The 12,081-nt window shown below is 50.0% G+C and overlaps 2 protein-coding genes across 5 annotated transcripts in view; one reads left to right on the top strand and one right to left on the bottom strand.

Moving 5' to 3' along the window:
- Window positions 1–1,693, top strand: part of MACROH2A2 (macroH2A.2 histone) — a 28,749-nt gene extending 27,056 nt beyond the window's left edge. For all 3 annotated transcript variants that reach the window (XM_072870969.1, XM_072870968.1, XM_072870970.1), the window contains exon 9: window positions 557–1,693. In XM_072870969.1, the coding sequence (XP_072727070.1) occupies window positions 557–722 (166 nt within the window). In that variant the 3' untranslated portion in view covers window positions 723–1,693. The remainder of the gene's footprint in view (window positions 1–556) is intronic.
- Window positions 1,694–1,981: 288 nt separating this feature from the next.
- AIFM2 (AIF family member 2) lies at window positions 1,982–7,721 on the bottom strand. Of its 2 annotated transcripts, XM_072870966.1 has the most exons (8): window positions 7,473–7,719; window positions 6,821–6,936; window positions 5,263–5,382; window positions 4,758–4,850; window positions 4,331–4,439; window positions 3,982–4,134; window positions 3,021–3,221; window positions 1,982–2,136 (listed from the first exon to the last, which is right to left on the bottom strand). In XM_072870966.1, the coding sequence occupies exons 1-8, from the start codon at window positions 7,645–7,647 to the stop codon at window positions 1,982–1,984; spliced, it is 1,122 nt and encodes a 373-aa protein (XP_072727067.1). In that variant the 5' UTR covers window positions 7,648–7,719. The 2 variants fall into 2 exon arrangements, with proteins under 2 accessions (XP_072727067.1, XP_072727068.1); XM_072870967.1 differs by lacking the exon at window positions 3,021–3,221 and having other exon boundaries at window positions 7,473–7,721.
- Window positions 7,722–12,081: the final 4,360 nt, after the last annotated feature.

Genomic DNA, 12,081 nt, shown 5'->3' with positions numbered 1-12,081 from the left:
TGGTAGCTTTTAGCTTTTCAGATTGTAGGTTAGAGAATATTACCATAAAAATGAATGAATTAATGTGTCTTGGCCTTAATTTGGCTTAGGGTTGTAATTTCAATTATTTTCACTGAAGTCTCAAGTGAAGTATTTTTAATGACAGAGTGAGTAAGTCAGCTAAGTAGTTGATAGGTTTTTTGGGGGGTTGGTTTTTTTCAGTTTTCAACTAAAAAAATAATCATCCATTGAACTTTTTAACCTGCCTAGCATGGCATGGAAAAATTTAATTCTAAGGGAGAGCGTTAAAAAACTTTGTGTGGTTATAAAAAGTGGAAGCAAATGAAAGCAGCAACTATGCCAGCAAGGAAACTAATGCAGCAGCAGATGAATATTGCTATCAAAACCTTGGGGTTTGCTTCTGGGATATACACCTTGCAAAACTGCAGCTGGCAGTATCTGAAGAGCAGCCTGTAGTTGGTACATCTATGGCTTGTTCCTTTCAGCATCATGTGTGCATAATGCTTGCACAGGTGGCTGACACTCACTTGTTCTGTTTTCTTCCCCTACCACATAGAAACTGCTTCCCAAAACAGACGGCAGCCCAGGTGACTCTAAGAGCTATTTCCACCCATTTTGACGGCACCAGCTCTTCCTCCTTGAAGAACATTTACTTTCTGCTCTTCGACAGTGAAAGTATTGGCATCTATGTGCAAGAAATGGCCAAGCTAGACACTAAGTAGCAATGGCAGCCAAATGAAACTTTATTTTTCAACAAACTTGAGTAGCATTAAAAGCATTAGAGGTGGGTTTTATTTTTTCAATGTGATGAGGAGGGGGAGTGGTAGTAGTGTGATGTGTTTTGACTTGAAGAGCTGTGACTAGAGGTGAGAGGGGTTTAGTCCGATTTCTTCATGCTATCAGCATCCCCTAGCCATTTATATCACCTTAAGCAATTGAGTTACCATCTCTTTTCAGGAGTTTGTTTAGTGTCCCTTGTTACTTTAGTTTAGAAGTTTTTAAAGAGTAACCTCATTTTAGATTTGTAGTGATAAATTTTTCACACACACACACACACACACACTTTAAAGAAAGCTCTTAAAAATGTTCTGCTCCCTTTTCCCCTCCCTTGAGGGTAGATGGTAAACTTCTGCCTCCAGCCCACAGAGAGGGGAAAAGGATTTTAGAAGTGATGCATGAGGAGCTTCTGTTTTGCTTTTAACTCACAATAATCTCTGTAATTACTGAGAATATTTCATGGTGATTTTGTTTGTTTTATAAGAAAAAAAGAAAAAGATGTGTCAAGTGTGGTTATTGTTATAAACCCTATTTTTGCTCTGGGAATTTCTCACCTTAAAAAAGAAAAAAGCAGCAGCATCTGTAATTAAGTGCTTGCTCTATCACACTTAACACACAACTAACCAGCTCTTCTGGCTGAAGTATAGTGCTATAAGTGACATAATTAAAGCTGCTGTGGAGATGTTGACACAAAGCTGCATTATATTCTGTTGAGTTCCAGGATTGCTATAGCCTCTTCAAGGGTGTAGGCAGGCTTTCCCCAGGCAGTGCTGTGAGCCATTCTTCCTGCATGCTGCAGAGCGGATTCCAGATTTGGAAGAGGCAGGTACTTTTTAGAAGAGCAAGAGTAGAGAAAGCCAGGGAAAAACCACATAACAAACAAACCGCAGAGATTTTGAAAACCATAGTGTTTATTGTTACAAATCAAGGTAAACAAAGCTTCTTGCTCAGAGCTATCTTCTCATGATAAAAACCAGGGAAGGAATGTTTCTTTTACTTCCCTGTTGAGAACTTCTGTGCAATTAATTTGGAAAGTGCCTCTTTCCCCTTTGCAGCTGGGCAGGGCACACCTTTAATGCAGCACACTGACATCTGGCTTTAGGAGGTGCTGCAGGAAACAGTATCAGACAGTCCAAGCAATAAAAGTGCACCCTCACCCTCTTCCAGTTGCTCTATTCCTTGCTGGTTTGTTACTGATACCCTCTTAAGAGGGCATTGTCTGTCCCATCGTCTTCCAGCTCTTGGAGACAAACAGGTCCCGGCTCTTAGCAATGGTCACCAAGAGACGTCCCACATAGTAACCGTTCACCTGGCCTACGCCATCATTCCTGCCCATTGAAAGCAGGAATGTTAGTGACCCTGGAAAGAAGACGTAGAGGTTTAAGTTAAGCAGTTTCAAAGCTAAGTATCAAACTCTACAACATGTAGGTGTTGCACGTCCTCCAAACCCTCCCTTCCCACCCTCCCTTATACCCACATGTACTGCTAAGCACAGGACCCATGTGCTGCATGACAAGGAAAGAAGCAGGCCTAAGGAGAACTACTCACAACTCTCTCCTTTCTACCATCTGCTCTACCTTTTTCAGTAATGGGACTGCTGAAGAATTGGGCTGCCTGTATGCATGGTGTAGAATGATTCTCTCCTCCCAAGAGGGAGTCCAAGAGGTAGACAACAAAATTTAAGTAGAAAGAAATGTAAATAGACAGGGCAGCCTTTAAAAACCAAACTGCTGTCCAGATATCCTCCATCCATGTGGAACAGCTTTCAACATAGTTATGGTAAGTATTTACATCAGTTGTTTATTAATGAGACCCACCACCTAGCTAGATTTTTTGAGACTAGATTGTTCAGTTTGTGTTTGTTGTATAGTTTAAGGGGAGAAAGGAGGAAAAAGTCAAGTCATCTCCTTGTTCCTAGGATTCAATTGGACAGTAAGCAATTTAAAGAAAAGGAAACAAGTTTGATGAATAGCAGACACCCACCAGTAGATTTATCAGGAAGACATTAGTAAAGAAAGGACATATTATGTCTGTAGACTGACACAGGTAATTAACGTCTACAATGTCTTTGGCAAGAACTAAGATAAAGCCTGATTTATAACCTTATATAGTCAACCCCAATTGTGAGTTCCTTCACCTCTAATCAGTGTCCCATGCAAGTTCTGATCTGTATGTGTTAAACAGCTGTTCCCTGCAGAAAAGCAACCCAACAGCTAAGACCAGGTGCTAGGAGATTACCTTACCTGGCTCGTAGGTTTTAAGAGGCTTATGTGTCAGGCTGTTAATTATATTTGTCACCACGATGTTGGCATGGAGCCCAGCATGGTAGGCCATCTTCGGTTCTTTCAGATCTGCGCAATCCCCAATAGCATAGATGTTCTCATAGCCTTCCAGCTGGAGGTGCTTGTTAACTTTCAAAGCACTGTTACTTGCCATTTTGTCCCCTGTTTTGCCAAACAGTAAGTTTTCAGAAGGAGCTTTGTGTTGCTTGTTGTGGCCTGAGACCCCAAGATGCTGATGATGTTATCAAACATGTCATTGACACAAAGTGAGGAATTGGTTTTTCACCCTCTTTTCTACATGTTAGGGAAGAGATGCTTTTTGCCTTGCTGTAGTTAATGATTGCAGTCTCATGCAATGAATCATCCTCTGATATTTCAGTAGAAACATTAAGAGCTAGCGTACACAGGCTGAGAATGAGACTGTATAATGGTCATACTGGTCCATACTTGTAGTGCCATAACTGAAATGGGGCTGTAAGAGGACTCAGACTGAAGATGTACCACCAAATAACTAATTGGCTGAATGCCCTGTGACACTGATAGTTCTGCAAGAAAGCTGAATGTATTGAGCCTATTTTTGCTCAGAACTCAGCAAGCTTATATCTAGGATGAAATCCTGGCCTTGACAGCAGGAGTTACCAATCAGCTTCTAGGTGTCAGCTGCCTCATGCTGAACTAGGACAGTAAGGTTCCTTGGAGGTATTAGCAGAAGGAGCTGGAGAAGACTGTTGGCCACTTGATCTATGGTCTGTAAGTTTCTGAAGGTCACATTTCATAGTTAAGTATTTACCGTGATGTTAGAGCATTTGCTGTATCATGGAATAACCACTGCAGGTTGTATAAGGTTGATTCCTAACCTCACAGTACTCAAGACATTGAAGAACTGTGTTGCTTCTCCCCACCCAGTGTTTTTTTCACTTACCAAATGCAGCAGCATATGCTGAAGAGTTAATCTTTATCCCCGTGCACAGGACCACCATGTCAGCAACCACCTCGGTGCCCTTTTCTGTCCTTACTACTGTGTCCTTCTGGAACTGGTTTGGTGTGAGGTTTTCCACGTTGCTGACCCTTTCACCTGTTGCAACAGAGAGCCCTGGGTCACGAACCTTTACTAGGCTGCCGTTTCCAGCTAGCCCAGCTCTATCTAGAGAAAGAGGAATTCAAGGGAGCCATGCTTAGTCAAAAAAGTCAGAAAGAGGACATCAGAAGGAGATGCTTTGGCTAAAGGAAGAGCAGCTTATAGAGCTTCAGAGGCATTGTTTAGTACGTACTTAATAAGAGGTGCACTCCTTTTCTGAGGAGAATCTCTTTCAACTCCTGACGGACACTATCTAGCAGCTCCGCATCAGCTAGTGCAATTTTTGAGTGAATGAGGGTGACCTGTTGGGGACAAAACAGCAAACAGGGGACACAGGAACAGGACAGGACTCACCGCATGCTGGGTGGGAGCAGCTATAGCTAGTTTCCTTCCACCCCGCTTAATGCCCAAGGAGAGTGAGCCAGCGAAAGGCATCTAGTGCCAATAATTACTGGTGACAGGCTATAGGGTGCCCTCAAAAGAGGAGGCAGTAGGGGCGAAGGCTGCCATTGCATGGAAACTCCTGATTTGCAGTGATCTCAGATATCTCCAGCAGGACCATCACAGAAGAACCATCTCAGAAACAAGGATTAAGTTAATTGTAACTAACATGCTACTACCTCTTTGGCTGGGTACTCTGTTTTGATCTCTGCAGCCATCTCGACTCCAGCAGCACCACCTCCCACTACCAGGATGCGCTCAGATTTCTCAATCTTGAAGTAAAGAGGAAATTCGTGTTACAAGAGAACTGTTAAGTGCAGGAAGTCAGATACCTTCAGCCACTCCATGAACAGACCTTTCTGAGATACAGCACTGGCCCAATAGCAATAAACCACCTAGTTCATTAAGAGGAAACAAAAAACAAGAATGCCATGCACTCTTCCCGTGTACACTGTAACACTGTTCAGCATTTCAGGTTTCTCCTTGTGCAAACAGCTGATCTTCCCTGGAGCACGCCGACCGCTAGACAAGCTAGCACATGCTCCTTGTCCTGGCCTGTCCCTGCAGGTATCGTGGTCTCTTGTTCTTAGACGCAGATGGCTCCAGATACCGATAGTGGTGTCTGGAACAGGGAAGCTGAACAAAGGCAGGCAACACTTCCTAGGAAATAAGTTGATTCCTCACCTCTTTAACCATGTCTTCATAGGTCTGGATGGCACTTTCCATGTCAATGACTTTGTTGAACTTCCCAGGGAATGGCCCATCACTGCCTGTTGCAAGAATGAGATGGGAGTAGTGAAGCTCCTGGGAGGGCAGAAGGTGGAATAGGGTGTTAGACCTCTTAAAAACAGAGCCTAGAACACAGTTTTTGCCTCCTCGGTACTATTCACTCATTGCCTCTCCTCCAGCCCTCGCTGATAACTAGGAAAGTACTTGCCACTGTCCAAAAGTGACTTTAGGAAGAGACCTGGTCCAGGTGACACCAAGTAACTGCCTGCCTCAGTGTCTGAGAGAAGCGCCATTCTTCAGGTGAGCTGAGAGCTTTGAAGAAATTACCATAAGTTTACAGGAAATAACCTGGTATTTATGCCAGACACTGCAGCTACCATCACAGCTGGCTCCAGAGACTAACTTCTCTCCTTCACCCTCTTCTGAACAGAGATGAGATGCTCTGGCTGAAAGGAGTTATCAGAGCTGCTGCCCTTGTTTCTTCCTGCAGTTAGGTAAGGATCTGAGCTCCAGGGTTAATTGTTGAACTCTAAATCCAGCTCTAAGAATAAAAGCTCATCTGAGCACTAGATGGGGTGCAGTATTTACTGCACACCCACATCCCAGCACAGCTCTAGGCCACTTAGCTTGGCTAGAAGGTGCCATTCGGCACGTGCAGGGAAAGATGGTCTCCGTTGCCAAGCTCTTCAGGATGATTAAATGCTACAGTCTTTCCCCACATTGCCTCTTGGGTTTAGAGGAGATGGCTGGGGCCCTGCTTCTCTCTGGGACAGCCCTCCGTAGAAGTGGGTCATTGGTTTCATTCCTCTCCACCTCCTAGCGTTACAGGGCCAGTATTAAGCATGAGCATTTGTGTATCTGCCCACAGGTGGCAGAAGCCTGGAGGAAAGCAATCGGTGACTTCCCAGAGGGCTTGGCTGTGGCTTGTTTGGGGTCAGGCATTTCAGCCAAGCTGAGGGTTACATCAGAACAGGAACCCTGTTGTGCATGTGAACTCTGGGCCCAAGGGGTACCGGATAGGTCAGGGTTCATGTGCTCAGCTGATCTGCACTGTAGGAGATTTGAGGGTGTTTGCCACAACTGAACAGCATTCCCAGCTCTCGTCCAACTCGAGGGCAAAGGTCCAGTCTGTTTTTCCCAGAACCTGATTGTGTCCTGCCCACACACACCCCCTCCTCTGGCAGATGAGTTACACTCCTCTTCCTGCTCAGAGGAACATTTTCTGTAGGTGCCCTGTGGTCCTGCTCATCTCGCTCCTTCCCCCCAGGAGGACTCCAGGCGTGGACAGCAGTCTGAAACCTAAATTCCAAGTCACTTCTCCAACCAGACATCACCAGTCAAAGCCAACATAGCCCAGATATGTCGTGGCATTCTCGCAGCCACGACATATCTGAAGAAAAACCCTAAGGAGGAGAGATTCACAACACCCCCTTGCTGAAGGCTGGCTCTCTGCATTAGCAGGTGATCCCGTAAGGCAGCCAAGTTACTCATTGCAAGTTATCACATCACCCACCTCACCATCACTGAGCAAGACTTGTTGCCTCCCAGGGTCTATGCCAACAACCTTGCCTTGTCGGAAGCTGTCCCCAAAGGTGACAGAGTAGGAGATGAAAGTCTTCTTGGCAAATCCTATGGTAAGAGGAGACAACAGGGAAGAGATCTCCCTCTGTGGAGGCTAACAAACCCCTCTTCCCTTCTCCCCTCATGCCATCCTTGCTCAGACAAAAGCATTGTATGCACCTGGGACCACAGGCCGGGCCTCTGCTGTGCGTTATCTCTGCCCAGCAGTGAGCTTCAGGGCCTTTGCCTCAGATCTGGTGACACACACCCTCGGCTAGATTGCTTTGTCTCTGCTCCCCATTTCAGAAATACTTGAAATAAATAAAAAAGGACCATCCCAGTAGTTTTTGCTCAGTTTTCCCAGCGGACGTGCAATTAGCTCAGCACAGACGGCCTGCGGGTCCTCCCAGAGCCAAGTATTTGTTTTCCAGACAGAAAACGTCAAGTCTTTCACCATCACGGGGGCGGAGGAGGCACTTTCAGTACCCCGTTCCTTGTTGCTCCCCGAGTACCTCCGAGCTGCTGCAGTCACTGGTGGGGGTAATAGAGCTGACTCGCCGGGACCCACGCAGGGGGAAGGCCGTGGAAATCAGCTGAGCCCTTACCGCTCTCCACGGCGGCGCGCAGGGCGGCGACGTTGTGATGGAAAGCGTCTTTCACGTCCACCAGCACGAAGGGGATGGCCCAGGACTTCAGCAGGCTGGCGGCCGCGGTGCCTCCGAAGCCACCCCCGACCACCACCACCCGCACGGACTCGTCCACCGACACGCGGGATCCCATCCCAGCTGCCCCGCCCGCTGCCTGACTCAGCGCTGCGCCCGGGAGGGCGGGCGGGCGGAGCCCGGCCCGGCCCGGCCCAGCGGGGAGCCGAGAGCAGGGGCTGGCCCGACGGGCACGTCCTCCCCCGCGGCAGCGTCCTGCCCCCGCCTCCGCCTCGCTCTCCGCCTCTCCCCGCGGCGGCTGGAGTGCCGGTAAGCTGTTGCAGCCGTAAAGCTGCAGGGAGGAGCTGGGTTTGTCGAGGTCCGAGCCCAGCCGGCAGACCGCGGCGCTCCCCGGCAGGGCGGGCGGCAGGGCGATGCTTCCTGCCAGGTGCGGCCTCTGCCCAGGTGAGCACCAGAGTCCCAAGTACAGAATATTTCCCCTGTCACCTTCCTTACGTCCCCCCACGTACATCCTCCACGTAAGAAGGGGACCGTAAGGATCTCACGAGCGGAGGGCTGTGTTTTAAGGGCGACGGGCAAACACCCAGAGGCCAGCGGAACTGCCCCGGCTGAGCCTGCCGGCTCCGGGACGGCAGCTGCAGCCTGGCACTGCGTAAGGATGCTGTGCGAGACGAGAGGCTCTGCTAATGCTGGGGATGTGCGGTCAGCCCTGCCAAACCCCAGCATTAAAAAGTCATGAGCTCATCTTTTAAAAAAAAAACCTAACAAAAAAGGAGACGGTTTCGTTTTGGTTTGTTTTGGAAAGTTCACGAACATCGGGCTTTGTCCCTCGACCTTGGCTTGTCCTTTGTCAGCTGTGAATGCTGGTTAAACGCATGTTGGTTCAATGCCCCCTTTTGGGGAGCAGTCGGGGGCTGGCAGCAGAGGGGTGCCCTGCTCCTGCCCTTGCTGGGGGAGTTCACGTTTTGCAGCCCTCAGCGTCTGTGGCTTGGGGGGGGTCATCGGGAAACCCACAAAGTGGCCGAGACTGCAGGCTGGGTGAACAACGCAGCCAGAGGATGGCCCACTCCCTTCACCAAGCGAAAAGGCTCCCTTGGCGAGAGAAATGAAGACGTATCTGCTCCGAGTGGCGGTGGGAAAAGGAGCCCAGAGAGAGGGCTGTGTGAGAGGGACAGAAGGGAGACGAGCCCAGCATCACCATGGTGGGGACAGTGGGATGTCAGGAGGAGCAGGGAAGGGCTGAGAAGGTAGCGAAGGCCCCTGGAGAAGGCAAGCAGAGAGAGAAGGAGGTTTACAGTACAAAGGACATCCAGATCGTGTTCTTCCACATTACGGAAATTACCCTGAAGACTTTAGGCTCCTGTGGCATTCCAGATAAATATAGCTGCCGGCCATGTGGATAAATATAGCTGCTGTGCACACTGCGGCGTTGTGAGCTGGCAGAGCTGCCCCCGCGCTCCCCTTCCCATGCTGGTTTGAAGGCTGCCTCTGCTCCTCATTCCTCCTTCAGCGAATGCCAGCTGGTGCCAAAGCCCCTTTCCAGCAGGGTCCCGAGCAAAACTCCCCCCAGCCTCATGGGTGGGAGACGGACGAAGGAATTCACATCTTTTTTCCAGGAAAAGCAGGGCCCGGACTCAGGGTTGCCACCAGAGGGTGCAGCCGGCTCGGCCGTGGGGACGTGGGACACGGGTGTCCAAGTCCAACGTGCAGCGCCAGCCACCCTCCCCTCCGTCGCAGGAAGGGCACGGGGAGTGGGGAAGGGTGACAAAGGGGTCGACAGCATCGGGGGTGTTTCTGCTCTACACAGGGGGGCTCTTCAGCCTGGAAGAGAGCTGAGAGAGGAGGGATGGAGCAGCCGACAATAAAGCCGGGAGCAGAGGAAGGTCCTTGGTACGAAAGCCCACGGCCTCAGCCGAAATAAGCCAGGGGCAGGTTTGTGCTTTTTGTTACACAGGACTCGGCTGGAGGATGCTAAAACCTTCAATCGGGAAAAATAATTTTGGTTAATCCGGGGAAGATAAATCCTCCAGAGCTGCTAAACACAGAGGCACCCATTCTGGTCAGGAAATCCAGGAGCTATGAATGTCCAGAGGCTGGGAAGTATCCCCAGCGTAGCTGCGCTCCAGATCTGCTCCCTGTCCTCTCTCCTGGTACCTGTGCGAGCACTGATCTGTGAGGAGGCTGCTGGAATAGCCTGGCGATGGTCGGCTCTGGGAAAGGATAATTCAATGCAAAAATTGGAAAAAAACCAAACCCGTCTCCATTTCTAAAAGGATGAACTCAGCAATCAAAACGTGATTTAAGCTCTTCCCTCAAATTACATGGACAGGCTTGCTTTGCACCTGGTGTGTGTTGTTAAAGGAGAAGCCGCTGCCCGAGCATCCACACACCGTTCAGGGAGTCGCACACGCACCGCCCCAGACTTTAACTGCTAGGACCTGAGTCCCTTCGCAGCGGGCAGCTCCACTGAGCTGACGGGTGCCCCTTTTCGACTCCTCGCTCACACACACACTCACTCTCGGGCGCTTTCTCTCCCCTTAGGCTCGACCCTAGCTTTCCCAAAGCAGAGTCTCCGATGCGACGTACGCCAGACAGATTTATTGATTGGCACAGCGGTGAAAACAGGTCGAGCTGGGTGCCTCTGGAGAGGGACCCAGAACGAAGAAATCCCCGGGCAATTATACCCTTACAATCTAAATTCCCCTCCCCTCAGGAGACAGTTCGGACCAATAGTAGTGTCAGGGTCTGGGGTCTTCCCGTTCTTCACTGGGCCCTTTCATTGTCTCTAGGCAGGCCGATTCTTCTCTTATCTCTAAGATTGCAGCTTCTGCTAAGGTTATAGCTTCCTTACCTTTCTGGTTTGCACCGGTTTCACGGACCTTCCTTCATGTAGCCAAGTAAAAGTTCAGTGCACGGTCAGTGAATCTGGGTGAAAGTTCACAGCTTGTGGCCTAAGGCTTCAACAAGCCTTGATACTGATGCTATGTATTGGATTCTGTTTGGGCTAGAAAGTGACTACTACAACATGCGTGAAGCCATCCCCTTCCTAGCAGGGCTGGCCTTACCTGCATAACTCCCCTGGCATTTCATCCCACTGGAACAAAGATGGATCAAAGGCCCAGTCGCAGGAGATGGGGAGGCTGAGGATGAATCACCACTTCCCATGTGCTACTGCCCTCTCCCCCTTCCCCTGCACCTTTGTGCCCAGCCCTGGCTTTTACAGAGGCAGTTTTTGGCTTTTCATGCCAGGCAGTTGCATATATTTTACAGCACATACCCGCTGCTGGGAGAAATCGATTACTTCAAGAGTAGTCCCCTATTTTCCCCTATCGTGTGATGTTTTCCCCCTTCAGGTATATTGGCACCAGACCTGCCACAAAGAAAAAGATCTTGTTCCTGCCCTAACTCTGCTGCTCACAAGGCAAATGCCTTCATCCTGCCTCCAAGACAAAGGCAAAGCCTTCCCAGGCATTGCCAGCGGTGCGTTTGGTTGTCATCTGCTTGCCTTCAAATCGAGCCAAAGTCACTGGCAAGGACAGCCCTCCACAGCAGAGGCACGTGGGGAAGCTGGGGACAGCAACTGGCCTGCCTGGGCTTCCTCCAGGCTCCGTGGCCTTTTCATCCATCGCACCTGCCCAGTGGACTGTACGCTCCCTGCGGGATGGCAGGGGGCCAGCGGGAAGGAAGACGCGTAGGGAAGGGGCTCTGTGGGATGCTTCCGTCCCACCTCTGCAGCTCTGAGATGCCACGCAGGCAACATGGGTCCGCCCATACCTGTCCCTGTGTCCTCCCCTCATCAGGTTTAATGCAACACCAGCCAGAGCTAATAGACATCCCCCTGAGTATGATAAATCAAAGGATGGGTATGGCGGTGCTGCTTGAGAAGACCTTACGATGCCACAAGTACCCCTGCTCTGTGCTTGCCTGATCCCCCTGTAAGCCTGTGCCTCCTTGTCCTGCCCACCATGAGCATCAGGGCAGGTCTTTAACTTTGCAGTAGCCCTCGACAGGCTGGAAGAACATTAACATCCCTCCCTTCGGTCTCCTCCAGAGAGTTGCTTTCCCTCCCAGGACAGCCTGAAGGCCCCCATCCCTCGTGGCCAAGTCTGGGCAGCTGGAAGGGTCCTGTTTGTCCCCCTACTGACAATGTCTGTGCCATAAAACCAAAGGAAACGTCTCCCAGCTGCAGCTCTTCCTGGCCTCAGTGCGGGAGGGAAAAGCGTCCCTCTCAAACACTGAAAATAAACAGATGATTCAGGACTTAACAATAAATGTCATCAAACTCGCTACAGAGTAATTGCTCCCAAGGAGACTCTGTGACTGTGCATCTGGCTAGCAGCTATCTCTGCAAAACCCGAGGACGAGCTCTGTAGGAGTGCTCGTCCTCTTCTGTCTCAGCAGCCTCACGCACCACATGCTCTCTGCCCACAGACGTTGCCTGCACATCATCCTGCAACAGCCCCAGCGGCAGCAGCATCGCTGCAGCCCTCCAGCTGCACGGCTCGAGGCTGCACTTCCGTGAAAGGGTATTTTTGTGTCCTCTGGAGATGAG

The sequence above is a fragment of the Ciconia boyciana genome, chromosome 8 (genome assembly GCF_034638445.1).
Source record: "Ciconia boyciana chromosome 8, ASM3463844v1, whole genome shotgun sequence".
NCBI classification, from domain to species: domain Eukaryota; kingdom Metazoa; phylum Chordata; class Aves; order Ciconiiformes; family Ciconiidae; genus Ciconia; species Ciconia boyciana.
This window is presented reverse-complemented; position numbering and strand designations above follow the sequence as displayed.